At 38.8% G+C, this 20,075-nt stretch overlaps 1 protein-coding gene and 2 long non-coding RNA genes across 3 annotated transcripts; all 3 read right to left on the bottom strand.

Moving 5' to 3' along the window:
- Positions 1 to 9,813: 9,813 nt before the first annotated feature.
- Positions 9,814 to 12,039, bottom strand: LOC132611411 (uncharacterized). Its single transcript, XR_009571628.1, has 3 exons — positions 11,449 to 12,039; positions 11,054 to 11,109; positions 9,814 to 10,163 (listed from the first exon to the last, which is right to left on the bottom strand). It is a non-coding gene; the product is annotated as an uncharacterized LOC132611411 (long non-coding RNA).
- A 291-nt stretch (positions 12,040 to 12,330) lies between these two features.
- Positions 12,331 to 17,340, bottom strand: LOC132612133 (uncharacterized). The gene is made up of 3 exons (XM_060326467.1): positions 17,065 to 17,340; positions 14,322 to 16,803; positions 12,331 to 12,359 (listed from the first exon to the last, which is right to left on the bottom strand). Exons 1-3 carry the CDS (start codon positions 17,338 to 17,340, stop codon positions 12,331 to 12,333), a joined length of 2,787 nt encoding a protein of 928 aa, XP_060182450.1.
- A 304-nt stretch (positions 17,341 to 17,644) lies between these two features.
- Positions 17,645 to 19,870, bottom strand: LOC132611408 (uncharacterized). The gene is made up of 3 exons (XR_009571627.1): positions 19,280 to 19,870; positions 18,885 to 18,940; positions 17,645 to 17,994 (listed from the first exon to the last, which is right to left on the bottom strand). It is a non-coding gene; the product is annotated as an uncharacterized LOC132611408 (long non-coding RNA).
- Between the last annotated feature and the right edge of the window lie 205 nt (positions 19,871 to 20,075).

The following is a 20,075-nucleotide window of genomic DNA, read 5'->3' as shown; positions in this document are numbered from 1 at the left end:
AAATGTACCCCATTGCGGGTTTTTTTCTCATTATCAGCTAATTGCAACACTTTAACAAGGGGCCCATGATTTTCAAAATATACACAACCTAGTTCCAGAATGTTGTCATCAGGACGTATGAGCTAATCATTTTCCCTTTGGTAACTTAGACCATCTACTAATCACCCATTTGTCAGATGTAAACATTGCTCGCAAATTAGTTTTTTGACAATACAACCGTTGCAAAGTCAGAAAACTTGTTGCAAATCGAGTAATCCCACATTTCACCAACTCTTTATTTTTTGTGAAATCTCTCATCATATTTAAGACTCCTAAGTGCCCATAAATGAAACCGACAAGGGCGATTACTCTTTGAAGGGTCTTATTAGTGTTTGGAATCTTCCCGATATCTTCTAACATAAGATCTATACAATGGGCTGCACACGACGTCCAATATATGTGTCTTTATTTTCTCTGTAAGAGCTGACCTGTAGAAATAAAAGTAAGTAGACATGTTAACAATTAGAAATCAGAACTTTGATCAATATTAGAAACTGAAACATAAAATTTAAACATTTAAAACAATAAATTATTACCAGCCAACACAAAGTTGCTACCATTATCACTTATAACCTGAACCACATTCTGCTCTCCAACGCGCTCCTCGTATCTATCAAGCTATTCGCATAATTTCTCTCCAGTCTTGACAAATGAGGAAGCATCTATTGACTCCATGAACACTGTTCCATACGGAGAATTCACCAAAAAGTTTATCAAAGTTCTTTGTTTTCTATTTGACTATCCATCCACCATAATGGAACATCCATACTTCAGCCATTCTTCTCTACGTTTGTTTATAATCTCGTTGGTCAACTCAACCTCCTTCCTAAGTAACGGAACCCTTAATTCGTGGTAACTTGGAGGCTTCAAGTTTGGACCATACCTTCCTACAGCCTCAATTGCTTCCTTAAAACTTTTTGAGCGAGCAACATTGAATGGGATCCCATTATCCACTACAGGAAAAAGACTTTTCAGAGACCAACATTTAGCTATGAGTTAGTAAACTTGTCCTTAAAAGTACACATACTGGGACAACATATTTTTTTTGGTCGGTAATTCCCGGTTTTATAACGAAGGAGAAAATCTAGTCGTCAAATTAATAAAATTCTGGTCCCAGATATTGTATACTATAGTTATTTCACCACACTCCTAAAATATGAAAAATAAAAGCAATAAGAATAACCCAATTAAAACATTTATGAAGTCTTGTTCATCTCTAATAATAAAAACGCTAAACCCCGCTGCCCACTCTCCCAAATTCGTCTAAAGAAAGCCCCAACCACAACCATTTGGTAATTATGAACATTTTCTGTGGAGAAGAAGTTTCGGGTTGACCCCTTAGAGTATGCACCTAAATTAACTTGGTGTCTTTTGTGATATTTATATTCCTTCATATTTTATTCAATCTAACCATCTAGAAGATCAATGCATCATATATGTAGGATGCACTGCTTCATTTTTAGAGGATATTTGCAAGAGAATAAAATTGAATTTGTAAAACATGAGTCAACTCTTTTTTAAAAGGTATATAGGAAACTCAGGTGGATCTGGATTGGATGAGTAAAATATGATTCAATAAGATACTCTAACTATGTGTTTCCATGTTGTGTGCTTACCCAACCCCCTAGAAATCTCAAAAAAGAAATTATGTTGAGATCGAATAGGAAAAGGTCACCAATCTACACACAAGAAACAATTAATAAGCATAGTAGTACCATAACAGGATTGAATTCAATGACTTGATCATTCTCGAGGAATTAGTCTTGTTTTATGTTCTTGTATTTGACTGAATATTGGGAACCCAAAGGAGATTTCATGGGCACAGATTGGAGCTAATTACATTGTGGAGTCGATGGGTGTCTTCACTGATAACGACAAAGTTGTAGTTCATTTGAAGGTTTGAGATCATAATTCTTCCTTGCTTTAAATACTTGATCTTAATATTAAATATGTAGGCTGAATCAAGATCTATTGTGGTCTAAATCATGCTAAATGTCAACATCGTGTTTTTTTAGTGTTTAATAACCATTTTATAAAGACTTACTCAATTCATAATTCAGTTTCCATCCAGTTTAAATAGAGTGCGAGTTTGACATTCTAATTTGTTATTGCTTGTATCTTGCAGCCACTTTATCATTGATGTTCCAAATCTGAAAGTACATACATTATACTTGATAGATTTGAAAGACGATTGGTAAAATTACTATTAGAAAAATTAACAAAAACATTATTTGATCACTTTTTGTAACGACCCGTTTTGTCGTTACCGTGATTATTCCGTTTTTGCCCTCGTTGACCCATTCCTGAGTCTCATTAGAACTATTTTGACCCGAGTAGATAGTTGGCATGACTTCCTAGGCATTGTTGTGGGCTTTAGAATGTTTTCTAGAAAAACTGGGCTTTAAGCGAAAATGAGTTGACTTTTAAATAAACGGACCTTTTTCGGAAATCCGTCAATTCTGAGAGGTCGGGATGGTCATTTAGAACTTGTGTGCATATTCGTTTCGGTTCCCAATGCACTTGGGTGCATTTTGGGACATGGGTTAAAAAGTTAATTTTGAGGTATCGAGGGTTGACTCGGTCAACAGGACCTCTGATGGAAACTTTGAGGCTACAAGTGCATTTGTAGCGCGTTTTTATGTATATCTGCATATTTGGTTTGTGTCCGGGAGGTTCCGGGATGGTTCAGAGGGTCAATTTCAAGTCTGAAAGACAGCAGATTTTTTGGTGTCTCGCGACCGCTTTGGCTCCAACGCGCGCATGAAGCACGCGCAAAAGCGGGCAGTGAAAGCATGGCCGAACCGCTAGAGAGCTAGCCGAGCCGATGGAGCGGTCGCATGGCAGCGCTGGCTGAACCGCTGAGCGGCCGACGGGCCAGATTTTCTATTTAAAATATTTATAAAACCGTTCTTCCTCCAGTAACTTCTATTATATTTTCTTACCACCTTGGAGGCGACTTGAGGGGTTTATGGTAAGATTTCTCTTGGAAGCAAGTTCCCTAATTCTAATCTCTTCCATTTTCTTTCCTAAGTAAGAATCCATGCTAGAAATTCCTAGAAGCTTAAGATTAAAAGAGGGTTTATGAGGTTTTTCATAAAAGGGTTTTAAAAACCATTTGGATTCCTGTTACACCCCGCACTTTCAGTGTTACACCCCGTACCTCGGAGAAGCACTGGTTAAATTTGAATGTAAGTATGTCGAGCTATGGCTAGGTAAAACAACTTTGGAGTGTGAGGAACGAAACATTATTAAGTATATGGATGCATTATGATCTTGTAAGTCGTAACCAGGAAGGACAACCTTGGAACCAAAGGACATGACCTTTATCAAGTATTATTAGTGATAAATATCATAAATGGAGAGTTTCGGAAGATTTCGGGATCAAGCAAATCGAAGAAAATAAGTTTGACGAAAATTTGAAAAAAGTTGGCAGGATTTTGGGCAGATTTTTAGTCAATTTTGGAGGGGTATATCTCCAGGTATATGGGGAGTTTTAAGGTGTTTCAAAATCTGAAAATAAAGTTCGTCGAGTCTAGTTTCCAATGCAACAAACCTCTCATCGATACGACGTCGGAATAGAGAATTATGGACGTTACAAGTTAGGCGGGCAGAGCAGGGCGTGCTGCTACAGTGATGCCGACTTTGGCACCCTATATAAGGGGCAAAACCCCTTTTTTTTTTCTTCACAAAAATTTCACAAATGTTCTAGAAAATTCAGTCACATATGAGAGCATATATATAACATAAAAGCGAGGATTTTGAGAGATTTCAAGTTACGGAGTATTAATCGAGGTCCGGACAACGTGTAGTCACGATTATAGTTTTGTCTTGCATTGGAATTGGCTTGGATTCAAAGTAAATATTGAAGATATTTCTGCTCTAGAAAGAATAAGGTATGAATCTCTCCTTATTAATTTTAATTTCAGTTTATTTACGGAGATAAAGTTATTACATAGTCGTATAATAAGTTGGATAGTTGAGAAATTTGGAAAACATCGTGTGAGATGTTTTATGGAGCCTATTAGTGTTGATAATGTTGTTGTGATGTTGGTATTGTTGTTGTTGTTGTTGGTTATTGGATTGTGATCTCGGGCTAGGCATATAAACAGGGGAGATGCTGCCCAAATTTCGGCAGATTCTAAATGGATTTAAATTAAGGGTTTAAGACGAGCGTATGATGATAAGCCTAACAATAGTATGAATGGTCGTATATGTAGATTTTTATGAGGCTACGAATGATCTTAAATGAATTGCAAGACAGGAAGTAAGTTGGAAGTCGAGAAATTATCTTCCAGGTATGTTAAGGCTAGTCCCTTTATTCTAAAGGCATGATTCCTTTCTTATGAATCCAATAGGTGTTTTTCAAATGTCCCATGATCCATTTATGTGAATCCATAAATATTTTTCAAGAATATTCTTATTCTCAAAAGCTAGAGATTCATGATTCATAGAGTTCTTATGATGCTAAAGATAAACATGTTTTATGATGACGATTGTTACGCCCTATTTTGAACGGGTCCAAGATAGTTTGCAACTTCCCGGTTCTTCTAATTGGTTTTAAAAGGGTTAAGAGTCGCCACCTTATTTTTTAGAAAAATCAGGAAACCTATATATATTTGTGTGTCTATTCCATTTTAGTCCACGAAGCATATGAGATTCTAGATAAGGGTTTTATTTACCCCGAGGAGAAGGTATTAAGCATCCCTCAGAGCTCGTCTGAAGACAGTCCTTAAACTTAGTTTAACTGAACACTAGAGGGGATTATTTATCTGTTTATCATTATTATTACTTGTTTTCAAAATGTTATGACTTCATGAAAAGCTACACTAGGTGATAATATACTAAATATATACAGTGTATAAAAAATGTATTTATATCAAGTATCAAGTATTCATAAAGAATGTATAGTAAAAAAAGAATATATAAAAGAGTATAAGAGAATGTACCTTGTAAGTATAAAAGTGTATCTGTTAATATAAAGAGTGTATATATGTTAGTGTAAAGAATGTATAACTATATTAAGAATATATATTAAAAAAGTGTAAGACTATGTAAAAATAAATATATCAAGGATATAAAGAATGTGCATTTATGTAATGTGCGTCTATGTATATTAAAAGAATGAATGTATATTAAACATGTAAAGAACATATTTCAAGTCTAAAAGAGTGTACGTTAAACCTAAAATGTATAAAGAATTGTATAAAGAATATGCGTCTATGTATATTAAAAGAATGTATGTATATTAAACATGTAAAGAACATATTTCAAGTGTAAAAGAGTGTACGTTAAACCTAAAATGTATAAAGAATTGTATAACTAGGTATATTAGTGCATAAAGAAAAATAAATTACGAATTTTTGGTTACAATTAAATATGCAACAAATGTACCCCAAAAAGGTAACAGAAGAAGTGAGAAGGCATACAAGTGATCAAGGATAAGTATCAGGGACAGTTGGCATTAGTAAAGAGAAATTGTAGCACTGTAAGAGGTAAGAGTTTTAAAATAGGAATATTTTTAGGAATTTCAATGATCGTTAAAAGAAAGGAAGACAGTATGCCTATGGATAGCATGACAGCAGTACTACCTGAGACTAGAAAATATCTCCTGCGTTGTGAAATCATAAGTCACCGTTTGTATCAAATCGTGAGAGTATATGTCATAGGACCATATAAATGTAAATAACTGTCCTAATGAAATGACTAGTAAAATGGTGTGGAGACGACAATAAATATTTGAAGAACGATGGAAGCTAGTTGAGTCTCAATTAGCCGCTGGTATAGGAGAGCCAAGGACTTAAAGAGGGAAGCACACTCATATTGAAAGGAAGTTGAAATTAAGTAAGATTTTATTTTAGTCTCATGCTTATGAGTTAATTTGTAATGATGTTAAGATTGGAGGAGAGGAAATTAGAGGAAAGATTCAAATATGGATTTGAAAATATTTTGAATAGTGGATTAGCTTGAGATATGATCATTAGTATGTTGTAAGTATAATCTTGTGATAGGGGATAACGACGGTGATAAGAAAATGCTGCATACAAGTGTATAAGGGATGATGCTGAGGCTGTTGTATGGGTCGAATTGAGTCCCATTTGAATATAAATCCCTTGGCTATAGTATTTTTGACGCATTGGATGAGTAATCTGAAATAAAGTAATTAATGAGAATAATAAGCCATTAGCAAGGAAATGCTATTGCAAGCCATCTGGGCGTACCATAGGTGGAACTATGATGACATTGTAAGGAATTAAGGAGTTCGACAAAAGCATTAAAAAGGAGATTGAATGATATGTATATAAAATTGATTAGTACTAAGAGGGATAATATAAAGTAGCACTAGAGAAGCAAGCAAAGAAAGGTTCCACAGCCAAATAAGAAAGTTGTCCACTAGTAGAGAAATAGAGGGTTGCGAAACAGGAGGGACTAAGTCAACGGAAGGTGAAGTCATGGAAGTAGATGAAGAGAAGATCACAGGAAAATGATTCAAGGATATAAATAAAGGAGATGGACATTTAAGGAATTAAGAGATCCGCTTGATTGATAAACTGAAATGACAGATAATTGCGTCAAATTATGAGAAAGACTTATTAAGTGAGAATCGGGAAAAGGTTAAACGTAGAAGGAGAACCCCAAAGGAAATGATCAAAGGATATCACATTTGGTTGGAACAAGCGGCTGACAATGCGACCTCGTGGAACAAGTAACTTGATGGCTCTTATTGGAAGAAGGGATGAATGAAGGTTACAGTCAAAGGAAAGAATGAAAAGATTCGAATTCGCTGCATGACTAGAAATCTTGGTTGTTCTTCGACAAATTTCTGAATTCACCCCTAAGTTATTAGCCGAACTAAGGATCATAAACTTTAAGAGTAAATTGAAGGAAAGGAATCATTAAAGAAGAGGTTTGAGATGTTTTTGATATAAGTACAAGAATTACCGTTAGTTAGCCAAGTGCCAGAAGTCCAATTGAAGGAAAGAGAAATTAAGCGAGTCATTTCTGTGTTACACTAGTTGAAAGATAAAGTACCGCAAAAATTAATTCGACTGCTATAGAAAGCAAAAGATGCTAAAATGTGAACAGTCTTGAGGTTATCTTTAAGGGAGGTAGAATAAGAATAAGTAAACAAGAAGACAAAGGCCTGGGACATCTGTAAAACGTAAGAAAGATGCGTGGAGATCGAAGAGAACAAGAATTTCTGAATAAAAAGAAGATGGGATCAAAATTGGATAAAAGTATGTGGTTAGTACTGGATGAAAGTGCATACAAGAATTTAAACAAAGAAGGCTGAAGAGACAATGAGAACGATAAAGAATAAAGAGTTAGTAGACAGATAGATAATAAGAAAAGAGATGACCTTGAGTACGGGCGTAAATTTGGCCACAAAAGAAGAAGGATAAACTGCGTAATTCAGATAAGTTCAGTTTTAAATGAGCAGGTAATACTGCAAGTAAGTAAAGTAAATACTGACAAATACAGGTAAGAACATTGACATCTACCTCAGAGCGAATTCTACCTCAACATTCGAGGACGAATGTTTTTAAAGAGGGGGGGGGGGGGGGAGAATGTTACACCCCGTACCTCAGAGAAGCACTGGTTAAATTTGAATGTAAGTATGTCGAGCTATGGCTATGTAAAACAACTTTGGAGTGTGAGGAATGAAACATTATTAAGTATATGGTTTAAGTAAAGGATGAATTATGATCATGTAAGTCGTAACCAGGAAGGACAACCTTGGAACCAAAGGATATGACCTTTATCAAGTATTATTAGTGATAAATATCATGTATGGAGAGTTTCGGAAGATTTTGGGATCAAGCAAATCGAAGAAAATAAGTTTGACGAAAATTTGAAAAAAGTTAGCAGGATTTTGGGCTGATTTTTAGTCAATTTTGGAGGGGTATATCTCCAGGTATATGGGGAGTTTTAAGGTGTTTCAAATGCTGAAAATTAAGTTCATCGAGTCTAGTTTCCAACGCAACAAACCGCTCATCGATAAGACGTCGGAATAGAGAATTTTGGACGTTACAAGTTAGGCGGGCAGAGCAGGGCGCGCTGCTACAGTGATGCCGGCTTTGGCACCCTATATAAGGGGCACAACCCCATTTTTTTTTCTTCACAAAAATTTCCCAAATTCTCTAGAAAATTCAGCCACATATGAGAGCATATATATAACATAAAAGCGAAGATTTGAGAGATTTCAAGTTACGGAGTATTAATCGAGGTCCGGACAACGTGTAGTCACAATTATAGTTTTGTCTTGCATTAAAATTGGCTTGGATCTTGGAAAACATCGTGTGAGATGTTTTATGGAGCCTACTGGTGTTGATAACATTGTTGTGATGTTGGTATTGTTGTTGTTGTTGTTGGTTATTGGATTGTGATCTCGGGCTAGGCATATAAACAAGGGAGATGTTGCCCGAATTTCGGCAGATTCTAAATGGATTTAAATTAAGGGTTTAAGACGAGCGTATGATGATGAGCCTAACAATAGTATGAATGGTCGTATATGTAGATTATGAGGCTACGAATGATCTTAAGTGAATTGCAAGACAGGAAGTAAGTTGGAAGTCGAGAAATTATCTTCCAGGTATGTTAAGGCTAGTCCCTTTCTTCTAAAGGCATGATTCCTTTGTTATGAATCCAATAGGTGTTTTCCAAATGTCCCATGATCCATTTATGTGAATCCATAAATATTTTCCAATAATATTCTTAATCTCAAAAGCTAGAGATTCATGATTCATAGAGTTCTTATGATGCTAAAGATAAACATGTTTTATGATGACGATGATCCTATTTCTAGAAACTCCTATGTTATAATTCCCTATATATGTTTCATAATCTCCTTACTTTCAAAAGTTAGAGTTCATGATTCAAAGGCATGACTTCTTTCTTGATAATCCATAAATGTTTTCCAAAATGTCCCTATTTTCCAAGTCAAAGTTTTATGATTCTATAAGCTTTTATGACAACAACAGCGGACATGTTTTTACAATATGAATGACGATGCTAAAGATGAGAATGTTTTTATGAGGATTACGATGATGATGATGATTTCATATTTAAAAGTCCCAAGCTTATGATTTCAATGTGAATATGAGAATGTTGAGTTATTTTCGTGATTTTCTCGATTTTATTCATTGTTGTTGACCTCACCTTATAATAATTGTTCCTTCAAGGTGAGATATAGCGATGATGATTGCTCCATAATATAAATTGAAGGTTACCGACCTTACGTCACTCCGATATAGTAGTAGCTTTTATTTGGCTCTCATGCATGCTTTATATATATATATATATATATATATATATATATATATATATATATATATATATATATATATATATATATATATATATATATATATATATATATATATGTGTGTGTGTGTGTACTTTTCTCACACCGCGCCGCGCTATAGTCGGCCAGGACTTAGCGGGCAAAGATCCTTGGGCAAAGATCCGAAGTCCCGTCTGTTTGTTGGGAAAAGATTCGGGACGGGTGGCACTTAGAATTCACGAGTCACACTGGGTCATGCTACCGAGACATCGATATTTCCGTTCGGAGAATATGTGTACACAGCATTACATTGCATCCATACATTATTGCATTGCATTGCACCATGGTTTATGATCTATTGGTATTTTGGTATTGTATTGTGATGTTAGATTCAGACTTGATACATTTGTCACGCCCCGAACCATGGCCTGGACGTAACACGGCACTCGGTGCCTGACTACATGTGACCGAGCGAACCACCTGACTTGCTGAACTAACATGATTTCATATTATAAGCGGAATATGACGTGAATGCATGATGAACCTTTGTACAACATAATAGGTCATATTACATAATAAAGTACTTGTTTAAACATGAGTGTGCCCAAATGTCCATATGACTTCAAATGTCTATCATGACATAACTGATTTGTCTAGTCTATGAAACCTCTATTTTGAGTTTGGACTGGAAGTCATACGTACTGGGACAAGGCCCCCAGCATACCTTTACATGCAAAACTACATAGAGAAGACAATGCTTAAAACCCCGAATGAAATGGGGCTCACCAATAAGCTAGCACGAGCAAATCCTAATGATCAGAAGCGTCGTCCTGTAAATCCGTACCTGCATCGTGAAATACAGGCCCCCGGGAAATAAAAGGGGACGTCAGCACATTGAATGTACTGGTATGTAAAGAAACCGGAAGAACAACATGGGACATAGAATAACATGATAGGAACTAAAAACTGAAAACTGGGACATGAACATGAGCATGAGCATGAGTACATAACATAGAATTGAAACTGAAACTGAGTACTGAAACTGAACATAAAACATGAGTACTGTAAGCATGAGATAATCTGAAATGATCTGTAATAATCTGTAATACCGACATAAACCACCACGGGGAGAAGCGTGGAGTCTGATCTCTGCCCGATCAGCTAAGCCATCTCGTACCTTGCCGGGGCACGAGACATGAACATAACATAAATGGATCCAAATCCCTCAATGGGGAACATATGAAGGAATCGTCCTACTGGGCGGAGCGATTCTTATCCTACGTTGGCATACGTAGTTTCAGGCTATCTGAGCCTTCTCGGTATTATTACAACTCCCGAACATGAAAATAACATAGTTGGCTAAGAAGCCCATGACTTTCGTGAATTAACTTGTACTTGTCTTGAAATCATGCTTTTCACGAAAGGACTTGTAAACATATTTTCATGAAATAACTTGTAAAAATAACTCATGCAGTTTCATATGAACATAATGAGAACACATGAGAAAGAATTCATGATTCATGGATTAAGCTAGGATTCCTAATGTCCGAAATGGAGGTTTAGGAACACAATAACGAACATACATATGGAATTCATGTTCATACATACATACATAATTACGGGCTACCAATACATTGGGTTTAATGCCCTAGGAGTTGAACTTCATAGAATTTACTAAACGGATCACGGGGAAGAACATAGAAGTTCCCACATGTGGATGGAAGTTCTACATACCTTAACCTTCCGCTTTTGAGCGTATCACAATGTCCTTCACCCCCTTCAACTTCAATCTATAGCATACAAGTCATAGGGATTCTATATTAGCAACAATATCCATGTTTTGTTCATCTAAGCATTTTATCAAACACTTAGTGGGCATGAAGCTCTATAACCCTCATTAATGGTGTTTTCTTCACCAAATCCCCATTCTCTTACTTCTAGTCATTTCTACAATCCCATTTAGATGCAATTAACATCATTCTTCATAATCCATATGAATACAACAATCCCAAATCAACAACCCAACAATTCTAACATAGTTCATATAATTATCTTCAACAACCCAATCATTATTCTCCCAATAAATCATCAATTCACAATTATAAATGATTTGGGAGTAGAAATATTACCTTTTGGGTAGTCACCACGAAATCAACACTCCCAAGCCCGATCTTTAGCTTAAAATGACGACCACAACTCGTACTACACTTTATCCTTCACGAGCTTTAGGATTCGGGGCCTTAAAATTGGTTGATTTTCTCCTTCTTCTCTCTAAATTTCTCTCTCTCTTTTTCCTCTCTCTAAAATCTGAAATGAGGGGAAAAAATGAGGCTTCTAGGGTTTCATTTTCTTTAAATACCAAGGGAAAATGGGTTGACCCAACTTGAAAACGGGTCGGGACTGTTCTGTCTTAAAACGTCCATATCTCCCAATCCCGACGTCGCTTGTGAACCCACAACCTATGGTTGGAAAGATATTTCAATAATCTACAACTTTCATTCTTTGAGTTTTCCCAAATTCTCAACTTACGATGGGGTTATGGCCTCCCGAAGTCAGTTGACCCGAATCTCAAATGCGGACCAAAACGCGCCCACGTTACGGTACCGTAACACAGGGTACGGACCGTAACGTCGCGTCGTACCCTGATGAAAATTTCCAGAAACTTTCTGGAAATTTTCCCTGTGTTACGGTCCGATGTTACGGTCCGTAACACAAGGTACGGTCCGTAACACGAAGGGACGGACCGTATCTTGGGACCGTATCTTGGTGAAAATTTCCAGTGAGGTTCTGGAAATTTCGTCTGTGTTACGGTACACTGTTACGGTCCGTAACACAAGTTACGGTCCGTAACTCGTCACCGTAACGCAGGCGATTTTCCAGCGAACAGGCTTCAGTCAATGGGGCATAACTTTTTGCACATATATCCATTTAATCCCCATAATATACCGTTGGAAATCTTGTTAATAGGGCTACAACTTTCAACAAGGAAGTTCTTCCAGATTCACAACGGATCAAGGAGTTATCGTTGCCCGAAATAGACCTGTCAACCCACTAGAACTTTAATGATATGAGTTTAAACTTGGTTCCAAGATGCGGGGTGTTACAATATCTCCCCCTTGGGATCATTCGTCCTCGAATGATGGATAATGGTTAAGATTATGGCTGGACATGGCTTGATTACATGAATGTGAAGGAAACATGACATGAAACATGAAGACTGAACTAACATGACTTGATCTCATGGAAACATGAATACGTGAACTTGAACGTGAAACATGAGGCATGAATACATAAGGAACATGACATGGAAACTAAAGGTATTTACCTTGAAAACTATCTGCCTGGTCTTCGAACAAGTGAGGATATCTAGATTTCATGTCCTCTTCGGCTTCCCATGTGGCCTCTTCAACCTTCTGACTCCTCCACAAGACTTCTACTGAGGCTACTTCCTTAGTTCTCAACTTGCGAACTTGACGATCAAGAATGGCTATAGGGATCTCCTCATAAGTCAACCCGTCCTTAACTGTGATAGTATCAGTAGAAACAACCAACGATGGGTCTCCTACACACTTCCTCAACATGGACACGTGAAACACGGGATGTACAACTGCCAAATTTTGTGGCAACTCAAGTTCATAAGCCACTAAATCGACCTTTCGTAAAATTCTGTAAGGTCCAATATACCTGGGACTTAGCTTCCCTTTCTTGCCAAATCTCATAACACCTTTCATGGGTGAGACTTTAAGGAACACCCAATCATCAACGGAAAATTCTAAATCCCTTCGTCTCACATCTGTATAAGACTTTTGGCGGCTCTGAGCTGTTTTCAAACGCTCCTGTATTAACTTGACTTTCTCCATAGCTTGATAAACCAAATCTGGTCCTAATAACTCTGCTTCACCTACTTCAAACCAACCAATTGGTGACCTGCACCTTCGCCCATACAGAGCCTCAAATGGTGCCATCCCAATACTAGCATGATAACTATTATTATAGGAAAACTCGATGAGTGGTAAGTGATCATCCCAACTACCTTTGAAATCCAAGACACATGCGCGCAACATATCCTCCAGAGTCTGGATAGTACGCTCTGCCTGGCCATCTGTTTGGGGATGGAAAGCTGTGCTGAGGTTCACTTTGGTACCCAATCCTTTCTGAAAGGATTTCCAGAAATTCGCTGTAAACTGAGCTCCACGATCTGAAATAATGGACACTGGTGTCCCATGCAATCTGACAATCTCACTAATATACAGCTTGGCATAGTCTTCTGCTGAATATGTGGTCTTGACTGGCAAAAAGTGTGCTGACTTAGTAAGCCGGTCAACGATCACCCAAATAGAGCCGTGCCTCTTAGCTGAACGAGGTAAACCTGATACAAAATCCATATTGATCATTTCCCATTTCCAAACAGGAATATCAATATTCTGAGCCAAGCCACCAGGCCTCTGGTGTTCAGCTTTCACCTGCTGACAGTTCAGGCACTTAGCTACAAAATCTGCCACACTCTTCTTCATGTCGTTCCACCAGTACATCTCCTTGAGATCATGATACATCTTAGTGGAACCTGGGTAAATAGAATACCTGGAATTGTGGGCCTCCGACATGATTCGCTCTCTGAGTCCATCTACATCTGGGACACATAATCTGCCTTGGTACCTCAAGGCACCATCATCTCCCCCTTGTTCAAAAGCCGTTGTCTTATGTTTGTGAATCCCTTCCTTCAGCTGCAATAAATAGGGATCACTAAATTGTTTCTCCTTGACTTTAGCGACTAGAGAGGAAAGAGTACTATTCTGAACAACCACCCCACCGTCTCCGGATTCTAAAAGTCGGACTCCTAGATTGGCCAAACGGTGAACTTCCTTCGTCATAATTCTCTTATCCACATCCACGTGGGCTAAACTCCCCATGGAATGCCGACTAAGAGCATCCGCTACAACATTCGCTTTTCCCGGATGATAAAGAATATCCACATCATAATATTTAAGCAATTCGAGCCATCTCCTCTGTCTAAGATTTAGCTCCCTTTGCTTGAAGATATACTGCAGGCTTTTATGATCCGTGAAAATATCAACGTGCACCCCATACAAATAATGTCGCCATATCTTAAGCGCAAAAACTACAGCTGCCAATTCTAAGTCATGAGTCGGGTAATTTCTTTCGTGAACCTTGAGCTGACGAGATGCATAAGCTACAACTTTACCATGCTGCATTAAGACACATCCGAGACCAACTCCCGAAGCATCACAATAAACCACGAATCCTTCGGTTCCCTCTGGCAAGGTCAAAACTGGGGCAGAAGTCAATCTTTTCTTCAGCTCTTCAAAGCTTCGCTCACAAGCATCTGACCATTGGAACTTAATTTTCTTTCGAGTCAACTTGGTCAACGGAGCAGAGATAGAAGAAAATCCTTCCACAAAGCGCCGATAATAACCTGCCAGACCCAAGAAACTTCTTATATCAGAAACTGAAGCGGGTCTGGGCCAACTCTTTACGGCGTCAATCTTTTGAGAATCAACTCTAACACCTTCACCCGAGATCACGTGGCCTAAGAATGTCACTGATTTAAGCCAAAACTCACACTTTGAAAATTTTGCAAAAAGCTCTCGCTCCTTAAGAGTCTGCAACACTATTCTGAGATGTTCTGCATGTTCGGCCTCATTACGGGAATACACCAAAATATCGTCAATAAAGACAATGACGAATAAATCGAGATAAGGCTTGAAGACCCTGTTCATAAGATCCATAAAAGCAGCTGGTGCAATTGTCAACCCGAATGACATAACGAGAAATTCGAAATGGCCATAACGGGTCCTAAAAGCTGTCTTAGGAATATCCACTTCTTTAACCTTCAACTGATGATAACCTGACCTGAGATCAATCTTGGAATAACATTGGGCACCTTGCAGCTGATCAAATAAGTCATCGATTCTAGGAAGAGGGTATCTGTTCTTAATGGTGACCTTGTTCAGCTGTCGGTAATCTATACACATACGTAAAGAACCATCCTTCTTTCGGACAAATAGGACTGGTGCACCCCAAGGCGAAACACTAGGCCTAATAAACCCCTTATCAAGTAGATCTTTCAATTGGGCTTTTAACTCTTTTAACTCCGCTGGAGCCATTCTGTATGGTGGAATAGATATCGGCTGAGTATCGGGAAGTAAATCAATTCCAAACTCAATCTCCCTGTCAGGAGGGACTCCTGGAAGATCTTCGGGGAAGACTTCCGGAAATTCATTTACAACTGGAACAGATTGAAGAGTTGGAGTTTGAGCATCTGAATCCTTGACCCGAACTAGGTGGTAGATATAGCCCTTGGAAATCATTTTTCTGGCTTTTAGGTAAGAAATGAATCTACCCCTGGGTACTACTGAATTACCCTTCCATTCTATGACTGGCTCATTAGGAAACTCGAATCTTACCACCTTAGTTCTACAACAGACTGTGGCATAACATGAAGCTAACCAATCCATACCCATGATCACATCGAAGTCTACCATTTCTAATTCTGCTAAATCAGCTATGGTTCTGCGGTGGTAGACTAAAACTGGGCAACCCCTATACATATGTCTAACTGTGAGTGATTCTCCAACGGGGGTGGACACTTCAAAGGGTTCATACAATTTTTCAGGTTCAATGCCAAATTTCTTAGCAACAAAAGGGGTTACATAAGATAGGGTGGATCCTGGGTCAATAAGGGCATATACATCGAAAGTGAAAACTGTTAGAGTACCTGTAACAACATCTGCCCGAGCCTCTGCATTCTGACGGCCTGTCAATGCATACATGCGGTTTCGCCCCCCGCTTGCGTTCCCAGCCCTAACTGCATTGCTCCCCTGCTGGGCCTGATTATTACGAGGGACTGCTGAATTTGTGGTTTGTGTCACATTACCTCCGGTATCTTGCCTAGCTGATGGACAATCTTTCTGAATATGGCCCCTCTGGCCACAACCATAACATACATTCCTGCCCATGAGACACTCACCTAAGTGTTTCTTATTACATTTGCCGCATATCGGATAATTATAGTTCGACTGACCCCCACTAGTTTGAGAGTACGAACTTGATGGCCTGAAATTCTGCCTCTTATCATTGCGGAACTTAGGGGGTGGGGCACTTGCTGTGGACGGAGCAGGTGCTGCTGACCTGTTCTTGAAGAAGTTCCTATTTCGGTTCCCGCTGAACTGTCCGGTAGATTTGACCCTCTTGTTGTACTCCTTGTCTTTCTCTTTTTGTAAGGCTTCTTCCTCCTTTAGCCTTGTCTCCTTGCCCTGCACAAAAGCAACCATCTTGGAAATAGTCATGGTCCCATTTTGTGCAACAATATTGGCTCCATCATACAAATGGGAATCAAGACCTCCCACGAATCTTCTCACTCTTGCCCTCATATCAGGTACCATGTGTGGGGCATGCTTTGCCAGACTAACGAATTCCAAATAGTATTCTTGAACTGGCCTGCCATTTTGCTTAAGTTTCAGGAACTGTTAGGCCTTAGCCTCTCTGAGCTCTATTGGCATAAAGTGGTCTAGAAATGCGCTAGCAAATTCATCCCATGTAGCATCAGGTGCACTCTCACCTCGGGACAATTCCCAAGATTCATACCACGTGTTAGCAATGCCCTGTAATTGATGAGCTCCAAAAGTAGTTGCTTCTGTTTCGGTAACTGTCATAATCCTGAAGATCTTTTGGAGAGCGTCAATGTAGTCCTGAGGATCTTCATCCTTTTTCGTTCCCGTGAATACTGGGGGATTCATTCTGAGAAAGTCCTTTGCCTTAGAAGACTCCCCATTACCTCCTGAACTTGGCCCAGTTTCCTGACGTTGGGTCTGAGCTGCTACTAGCTGGGTGAGCATATTGATAGCACTCCTAACATCCCTATCCGAAGCATTCGGAGGTGTAACAGTAGAGGTGGTTGGAGCTGTTGCCTGAGTCGGAACAGTATCTTCGTGAGCTACTTCGGCGGCAGCCCTTTGGCTAGTGGCTGTGTTTTTCTTCTTGTAAGTTCTTTTGTAAGGCATTTTCTGAAAACACGTATACGCACGAGTTAGGAAATCATCCTAAAAATACTGCTCTAATTGCACGATCTAGAATATGAAAGAAATGAGACAATCCTGAATGTCCTGGTGGTCAACTGTTTATATGTGTGGGGCCCTCACACATATAAAAGAGACCCCGCTAGACACGGTTTCATAGACTCCCTAAAGACACTTGAACCTAGGCTCTGATACCAAGCTTTGTCACGCCCCGAACCATGGCCTGGACGTAACACGGCACTCGGTGCCTGACTACATGTGACCGAGCGAACCACCTGACTTGCTGAACTAACATGATTTCATATTATAAGCGGAATATGACGTGAATGCATGATGAACCTTTGTACAACATAATAGGTCATATTACATAATAAAGTACTTGTTTAAACATGAGTGTGCCCAAATGTCCATATGACTTCAAATGTCTATCATGACATAACTGATTTGTCTAGTCTATGAAACCTCTATTTTGAGTTTGGACTGGAAGTCATACGTACTGGGACAAGGCCCCCAGCATACCTTTACATGCAAAACTACATAGAGAAGACAATGCTTAAAACCCCGAATGAAATGGGGCTCACCAATAAGCTAGCACGAGCAAATCCTAATGATCAGAAGCGTCGTCCTGTAAATCCGTACCTGCATCGTGAAATACAGGCCCCCGGGAAATAAAAGGGGACGTCAGCACATTGAATGTACTGGTATGTAAAGCAACCGGAAGAACAACATGGGACATAGAATAACATGATAGGAACTAAAAACTGAAAACTGGGACATGAACATGAGCATGAGCATGAGTACATAACATAGAATTGAAACTGAAACTGAGTACTGAAACTGAACATAAAACATGAGTACTGTAAGCATGAGATAATCTGAAATGATCTGTAATAATCTGTAATACCGACATAAACCACCACGGGGAGAAGCGTGGAGTCTGATCTCTGCCCGATCAGCTAAGCCATCTCGTACCTTGCCGGGGCACGAGACATGAACATAACATAAATGGATCCAAATCCCTCAATGGGGAACATATGAAGGAATCGTCCTACTGGGCGGAGCGATTCTTATCCTACGTTGGCATACGTAGTTTCAGGCTATCTGAGCCTTCTCGGTATTATTACAACTCCCGAACATGAAAATAACATAGTTGGCTAAGAAGCCCATGACTTTCGTGAATTAACTTGTACTTGTCTTGAAATCATGATTTTCACGAAAGGACTTGTAAACATATTTTCATGAAATAACTTGTAAAAATAACTCATGCAGTTTCATATGAACATAATGAGAACACATGAGAAAGAATTCATGATTCATGGATTAAGCTAGGATTCCTAATGTCCGAAATGGAGGTTTAGGAACACAATAACGAACATACATATGGAATTCATGTTCATACATACATACATAATTACGGGCTACCAATACATTGGGTTTAATGCCCTAGGAGTTGAACTTCATAGAATTTACTAAACGGATCACGGGGAAGAACATAGAAGTTCCCACATGTGGATGGAAGTTCTACATACCTTAACCTTCCGCTTTTGAGCGTATCACAATGTCCTTCACCCCCTTCAACTTCAATCTATAGCATACAAGTCATAGGGATTCTATATTAGCAACAATATCCATGTTTTGTTCATCTAAGCATTTTATCAAACACTTAGTGGGCATGAAGCTCTATAACCCTCATTAATGGTGTTTTCTTCACCAAATCCCCATTCTCTTACTTCTAGTCATTTCTACAATCCCATTTAGATGCAATTAACATCATTCTTCATAATCCATATGAATACAACAATCCCAAATCAACAACCCAACAATTCTAACATAGTTCATATAATTATCTTCAACAACCCAATCATTATTCTCCCAATAAATCATCAATTCACAATTATAAATGATTTGGGAGTAGAAATATTACCTTTTGGGTAGTCACCACGAAATCAACACTCCCAAGCCCGATCTTTAGCTTAAAATGACGACCACAACTCGTACTACACTTTATCCTTCACGAGCTTTAGGATTCGGGGCCTTAAAATTGGTTGATTTTCTCCTTCTTCTCTCTAAATTTCTCTCTCTCTTTTTCCTCTCTCTAAAATCTGAAATGAGGGGAAAAAATGAGGCTTCTAGGGTTTCATTTTCTTTAAATACCAAGGGAAAATGGGTTGACCCAACTTGAAAACGGGTCGGGACTGTTCTGTCTTAAAACGTCCATATCTCCCAATCCCGACGTCGCTTGTGAACCCACAACCTATGGTTGGAAAGATATTTCAATAATCTACAACTTTCATTCTTTGAGTTTTCCCAAATTCTCAACTTACGATGGGGTTATGGCCTCCCGAAGTCAGTTGACCCGAATCTCAAATGCGGACCAAAACGCGCCCACGTTACGGTACCGTAACACAGGGTACGGACCGTAACGTCGCGTCGTACCCTGATGAAAATTTCCAGAAACTTTCTGGAAATTTTCCCTGTGTTACGGTCCGATGTTACGGTCCGTAACACAAGGTACGGTCCGTAACACGAAGGGACGGACCGTATCTTGGTGAAAATTTCCAGTGAGGTTCTGGAAATTTCGTCTGTGTTACGGTACACTGTTACGGTCCGTAACACGAGTTACGGTCCGTAACTCGTCACCGTAACGCAGGCGATTTTCCAGCGAACAGGCTTCAGTCAATGGGGCATAACTTTTTGCACATATATCCATTTAATCCCCA

Source organism: Lycium barbarum, chromosome 9 (assembly GCF_019175385.1).
Source record: "Lycium barbarum isolate Lr01 chromosome 9, ASM1917538v2, whole genome shotgun sequence".
In the NCBI taxonomy this organism is placed as follows: domain Eukaryota; kingdom Viridiplantae; phylum Streptophyta; class Magnoliopsida; order Solanales; family Solanaceae; genus Lycium; species Lycium barbarum.
This window is presented reverse-complemented; position numbering and strand designations above follow the sequence as displayed.